At 35.9% G+C, this 6737-nt stretch overlaps 1 protein-coding gene across 4 annotated transcripts in view; it reads right to left on the bottom strand.

Moving 5' to 3' along the window:
* Window positions 1–3346: 3346 nt before the first annotated feature.
* The window catches only part of TRAPPC13 (trafficking protein particle complex 13), a 28666-nt gene continuing 25275 nt past the window's right edge, over window positions 3347–6737 (bottom strand). For 2 of the 4 annotated variants that reach the window (XM_027887742.1, XM_027887744.1), the window contains 3 exons: window positions 4649–4749; window positions 3827–3974; window positions 3604–3731 (listed from right to left, as the gene is read on the bottom strand). In XM_027887742.1, the coding sequence (XP_027743543.1) occupies window positions 3627–3731; window positions 3827–3974; window positions 4649–4749 (354 nt within the window). In that variant the 3' untranslated portion in view covers window positions 3604–3626. Of the gene's footprint in view, window positions 3732–3826; window positions 3978–4648; window positions 4750–6737 lie in introns of all 4 variants that reach the window. The other 2 variants (XM_027887741.1, XM_027887743.1) reach the window with 2 other exon arrangements.

Raw genomic sequence — 6737 nt, 5'->3', positions numbered from 1 at the left:
ATTGGGGATTTTTTTTAAGTGTAAGTACACATATCTATCTAACATGATGGTTATATTGTCAACATTTTTCCACTCTGTAGTATTTCTCTTCCTAACCTGGCTTTTCTTGCTCAGTCAGTCTTACTCTTTCAGAGACCACTGCTATTCTGTACTTTTATGATGTTAACTTTTTTTACTCTGCTTACTGTTAACACTGCTTTCTGTTTCAAAGTACAATTGTTCTTACTCTAGGGAGGCTTCCTCTTTGTATGTCCACACCAATTTGAGGAGCCTGCTTTGATTTCTAAGACAAAGTGACCTCTGCTGGCCAGTTAGTCTGGGAGAAGGTATGAGGAAGAGTAATAGACTCCAAACGGAAGAAATACACAGGAACTCCTGAACTTTATGTCTGATTGATCTTGTGCTCAAAAACGGGTTCCTCAAGTAGAAGCAAATGGGGATAAATAATGTATTTGATTCTAACAAATTACAAGTGTGCCTCTATGGCATGAGCCTTTACCTACTAAAACCAGGGATAAAAATGCAGCTGGATCCATTGAGAAATGAAAGGAAATGGAGAAAACACTAAACTGGGAAATCCGTATTAGCATCTGTTGAATAAAAAGGTAAAGCTTAATAGATCAACTTCAACAATTTTAAGACATTTCATACTTTATTGAGCTTGCCTATATACAGCACCGATTTTTTTTTTTTTAATAAATTATCTCTTAAGTTGGTGTAGGTGCTTTCTTTTGACGCTGTGGAGACACTTAAGCTTTACATTAAGTACATTTCCATGTAACAGTTTCTGACTTAGCATCTGCTGACAAAAAAGAATATCTCTAACAGGATCTTTTTTCAGAGTTAGCTCAGATCCTGAATCTAATCTCTTCTAGAAAACTATCTGATAAAGTTACATTTAGCTTTATGGCTGCTGTAGGTGGGCTACAAACACTGTACAAGTATTGGAATAGCGTGTTGTGTCAGGAGAGAAGCATCGCTCCTAGCATATATCCTCCTTAACTTCACATTTCATCAAAGTTCTCTCATATCTTCAACTGCTCAAAAGTGTGTTTCAGTACCTCTGATAAGGGGAACCAATACATCCAAAGTGGACTGGACAGCACTGCCAATATCTCTCTACAAACTCAGTTTATCCTTACTTTGTGACAGCAATCTTGATGCAGTCAGTTACCTTTTTATTTTAAGACAGAAAGAATGTCATGAACTTCTTGAGGGTTCTTTAAGAACTACAGAATATGTTACTATTCAAAGAGTGGCTGAAGAAATTGTACTGTTAAGTACGAGCTCTGTAGCTCACTGGATTTATGGGAGAATAATCCCCAAGGTTAAATGGAATTAAGCATTGGTTAGTTACCTGGAAAACTACTCTTGAAATCAACTTCATAGAGTTGTTATGTTTCATATGCTGCAATACTGTCATGTTTAGGGTTTACTTCAGTAGAGATAATACAGAGTATTTATTAAAACGCTGATGGCATTAGCTAACCCTTCAGAAATGTGCTTCAACTGCCACAATACTTAAGTAGTAAACATTCTTTGTTTCTTGTATATTAACAAAACGAGCTTTATAGCCTAGACAAAAACCAGTGAAACACTGCAGTAACATTACATGCTTTTCCATTGAATCCAGGAACAGAGAGAGCATTTACGCTAAAGTCTGCTTGTCCTTGAATAGGCTACATTGTTTCTGTCATGCAACATGTCTTAATCACAGGGTGAAGAAGGAATCTTTTCCTGTGTAGTAACTGACCTTGATTTTGCACTAAAGTTTTTCATTTTGCTAAACCACAATCCCTGTAAATTGCTTTAACTTAATGTCAATTGCAGTTTATCATTTAACTGAGCAAATATGGATTTACACCTAATTGGTTTTATATCAGCATATAAGAAAGAGAAGAAGATATTTTGCACTCAAATGTAAATCCCTGTAATCTGCTTGCATGGGAGTATATTTGTCTAATTATGTCTGAAAGATACCTAATGAAACAATCAGTTTAGAAATTGTTTCAGTTTGCACTTCTAGTCTTGTAACAAGTACAAAGTAAAATCACTCATAAAGAACTGTGTGCAACTTACAATAAACTGTTTCATGGCTACAAAAAGTCATAATGGCATAATGCAGCTTCTCTACCATTTCTGTATCTCTCCTACCTCTTATTACCATATGGTTGCATCTCCTTCAATTTGTGTCAGTTTATCTTGCAGATATATTATAAATAAAGTTATTTACTTTTTTGTCTGGATAGTTGTGGTTTTACTGGTTTTATCTGTTAATGTATCTAACAGGTAAATTGCATTCTTTAAAATACCTGTTCATGTTGGTTGCTCTGCATTTTATTAGATAGTCAGGATACAGTTCTAATTAATTTTTTTCCTGTATGGACTTACTTCCTCATTTTAGGAAGCTGGTCCTAAATTAATACAATATTTTAAAATTGAATTCTACAATTACAGATTTTATACACAGGAAAGCCTTAAGTAAAATACTGTCAAAACTAACTACAGTTGCTAATTACCAGCATGGCAGCTAAGAAATACAAGAAGCTGTTGATTAGAATCTTTAACACTAGTTTACCTACTGTTAAACTAGCAAAGACAGTCACCATTTTCTCTATTAAATGGCTGCCTCTGGGTGACCATAGATATTTCAGCCAAAAATATTTCCACCTTCTGTCAAAACAAAGCCAGTAGAAAGGACATTTTAGTGCTTGACTGTATTCCTTCCTGTATACATTTTGGAGAACTTGATCTAAGGCAGCAGTGCGGGGGTGGGGGGTGTTAATTTCTTTTTCTTCAAAATTTATTTAAGTGCCTCTGGGATGGGAAGAGTAATTTGCACCACCTCAGTTTAACAATAATAAAAAAAAAAAAAAAGCCTGAACTCTGCTATTTTAGTTTTCAGTTCCCTAGTAACTGGGAAACAACATGCCTGTTCACAGCATGCCCTGTATTGCAGGGACACATAACTTTGCTCATGACTGCAGATAACTGGGACAGATTTGCTGTATTACTCCTTTTCAAAGACTGAGCCACAACCAGCAGAGTCTGGCTGATCCTCCACCTTCTAGCTGCCAGTGCCCCGACAGTGCCAGCTGCACTCTCTTATGTCAACCTTTATCAGGTTGTATTTCCTATGTCTGTGCATGTACCGGCAAATACACTGCCATGTGAGGTACCCCAAATTATTTCTTTTAGGGGTTTGGATTCCAGGAAATTCTCTGTAAACGGTCAGTTCCTTCAAACTGAAGCAGTTGTGTCAGAACCAAAATTTTTTAATTGGTTTAAATACTTAAAAAATAATTAAAATTACAAAAGTAAGTATAAATTGCTACTATTTTTATTATCAATCTCATTCTCATGCTGAAGTGATGTTATGTTACTGCAGTATAATTTGCTAGAGCTACGCTTTTTACAAAGGTTTTATTTTAGTAGATAAAATGCCTAGCATGGTTTTAAAAGATTTTAAAACATTCAAGAAATGCTCAGATAAATTAAATCATCACAACTACATTTACAGCTATATAAGCATTTTGTTTGTTTGCACACATTTTAGTATGATTTGACTGCAGAAGCATCAAGAAGTTGGTAAAAAAAAGAACAGCAGAACCACAGAATTTTTTTCTTCAGCTTTGTTTGACTTCAGAAGAAACTACACAGACTTGTGCAATATCATCATACTCATATGTTCTCTTCAAAAACGTGTCTGTAAGTCTTAAGCCAGAGACGCTCTAGAAGGGAAAAATATTCAGAGGAGTTATTATTAGAAAGAATTGTTACACTTATAAAACATTACTTTCATAACAAAACTGAGCTAATGCCTTACTTGCAATCCCTGCACTGAAGACAACAATGTAAGTGCAAGATGGAGGGATGAACTTGGGTGCAGCTTTCCAAGTTGCCTTCCTGAAACTCCACACCAGTGGATGGAATTGGTATTGCACATTTCTAAAACCAGATCCATAGTCCTTTCACTGCTAGAGAAAATTGAAAACCAAGAATAAACCTGTGGGCTTTTTTAAGCACTCAAGGACTGCAGACGTGAAAGCTGGATTATTATTCAGGTTACTATTAATCAAGAATTTATACATAATTATAAGGCAGCAAGCAAGATTTACTGTGACACAGTAGTTCAGCTTTGACATGAGCATCCTGTTATGCATTTAACAACCGGATAACTAATACTGCTAACATTTTGGATGGACTACAAGATTTTCATGAGAAGTATCTGCAGACTAAATACATGCTTTAGTCCCTGGCCTCAATTTATATTTAGAATTATTTCATTTAAGTGTCACTTTTGCAACCTTAAGAAAATTTGTGATTAAAGTATGAGGTACAATCTTAAATAATACTCCAGTCAGCTCCATGGAATTCCCCTACAAATTTTTGGCAATCTCCTAGTTCAGATAGTATTAGCAGATCATAGCAGAATGAGGTTTTTTTGTTGTTTTCTCTGTTTATTTTTAAAAGTCATTGTAATTCACAAGATGTGTTTCAAGTAGTTTTACTACAAACTTTACTATGAGTTTACTACAACTCATAGTAAAGACCACGTTTAACTTCTTTGAGGGGAAAGTATTGAAAAATTAAACCACCACAACTTACCCACTTGCGGAAAAGCACAAGAATCATTTGACATGGTTACCTGCAATTTGTTATTTTACATGTAATGTCAAAAGGTTCTTCCAAATTTACAGTGTCTGGTATTGTCTCCAAAGAAAGCCTCACATCACCATAGCCAGGAGCCTGAAAAGGAAGAACAACATACACTCAGATTTTGAATAGTGAAGTTGAAGTTTTTACTACTTAAGTTTTGCTTTACTGCAAGAAGCTTGGAATAAGAGGAATTTGAAGAAAGAAGATTCACTCTGTGCTTTTGATTAGTATGCAAATCACAGCAGTTCTCCATTCACTGCTGATGACCACCTTCTTCACAGGGTTAACAATTCATGATTGTTATTACTATGTTTCCCAGATAGTTTACATCCCTAAAGTTTGAATAGCCATATACAGTTCCTGAGAAGATCTGTTAGGCAGGTAACAGATCCACATGGCCAATGTAAGTAAAGTTTTCCTGCACAAACCCACCACTATTCCACATCCTAAGAAGTAAGAGGCTGCTCATTCTCCCTACCATTTCAGTACTCCAAGATTCTGCCGAAATAATTAATTGCCACCAGTTAGAAAGTCACATGATATGAATGCTTATCAACTATCCAATTCTGTCAAGAGTGAAACACATTTCATATGGGCTACTGACCAACCTGTGGTAAATATCCTAGTTACTACCAATCAGGGCTGATTCAAAATGGTCATCTGCAGATAAAAAGCATGTTTAGATTTTCAATCCCCACAAATGATCGACTGTAAGGAAAAAATAAGGGAAAAATTTGTCCTGCCTGATAAGGCTTATCTGTTGCACGTGTTTCAATTCTACAAATAAAATCATGCTATAGTGAAAGTTGTGTTTACAGCATGACTGAAAGATATTCCTGAAGAAGTTCAGAAAGCCAGTGCTTGGAACAAGTTTTAGTCACATACAGTTCATTACAGACTAATGACAGATGACATTATTCAGCCCAGGAAAAACACAAATATATTCAGCTGCATTAGGTCACAGGAAGGAATCAACTGGAAAAATTATACTCAATTCTCTAAGCAACAGGTGGTTTGCCATAACACTGAGCTCTTCTTTTAAGAGATACATTAAGGAGAAAAAAACCCATACAAAAATGCACAATAAAAGCAGTATTTTACAGAATAAACTTAACAGCAACTGACCAACTCAAAACAGAGTAGATGAGAAGGCCTATTCTGGCACGTACTGTTGAGCTTAGAAATGAGATAACTCCAAGAATTAATGGCTAGAGGTAAAGGCCAAGAGGAGCAAGGTAGCTTTCATCCAAAACTGAGGTAACTGCTCAAGAGTATGGAATCAACTAGACAGTTCTACGCTTGTGCTGCTTAAGAGTAATGTTTAACTTTGGTCTAGTTCTAGTTCAGTCCTGCACTGAATGCCTGTGAGCAGGTGGAGTACCCTCGGCATACTGTGGACATGCATCTGTCTGGTTTAATGTCACCCAAAAAGAACGTAGTTGTGAATTCCAAGACCATTCCACAAAAAGCCTCCAATCAAATTATGGTATGTGGGGTAATCCAGGATAGTTGTTTCAAAAGTGCATTTCTGATCTGAACTATAACAATGACAGAAGGGCACAGTACAGGCAAAATTCTGGGCTTTGGGGGAAAAAATAAGGCTGGCAAATGGATTAGGATGAGAATGATTAAAGGTGAACGAACCCAGAGATTAAATAATCTGACAGCATGTAAAAGATGAGGAGAAGACAAGAGTTACACACTCTGCAACTCAAAAGTGAAAACCCCCAACTATTTGCTGCTTTTCTAGAAACAAACATTGCTTAAAGTCCACAACATTGCTTATGTTTCTCAGTTAATCATGAGGCACAAACCAATGACAGATGACCAAAACTAATCATGGAGTGTGCTTCATGTGCAATACTCAAATGTTCAACAAGAAGGGATGCAAAGTGAAACAATACTGATTTAGGGAGGGGAAAAAAAAAATCTATCTTTAAGAGAAATGAGACAGTTTATTGTTAAAAAATAAGCAACAAGTTTCAACTTAAGTTCAGAAAAAAGGCCAGTTTCTAATTTGATGGGGTTATACACACACTTAACACCTCAATTAAAAATAAAGAGAAGTTTCAGTGACT

The sequence above is a fragment of the Empidonax traillii genome, unplaced genomic scaffold, assembly GCF_003031625.1.
Source record: "Empidonax traillii isolate 1590-97213 ecotype Southwest subspecies unplaced genomic scaffold, ASM303162v1 scaffold220:size741200, whole genome shotgun sequence".
Lineage (NCBI taxonomy): Eukaryota > Metazoa > Chordata > Aves > Passeriformes > Tyrannidae > Empidonax > Empidonax traillii.
Note: the sequence above shows the minus strand (reverse complement) of the source record. Positions and strands in the feature narration are given on the sequence as shown.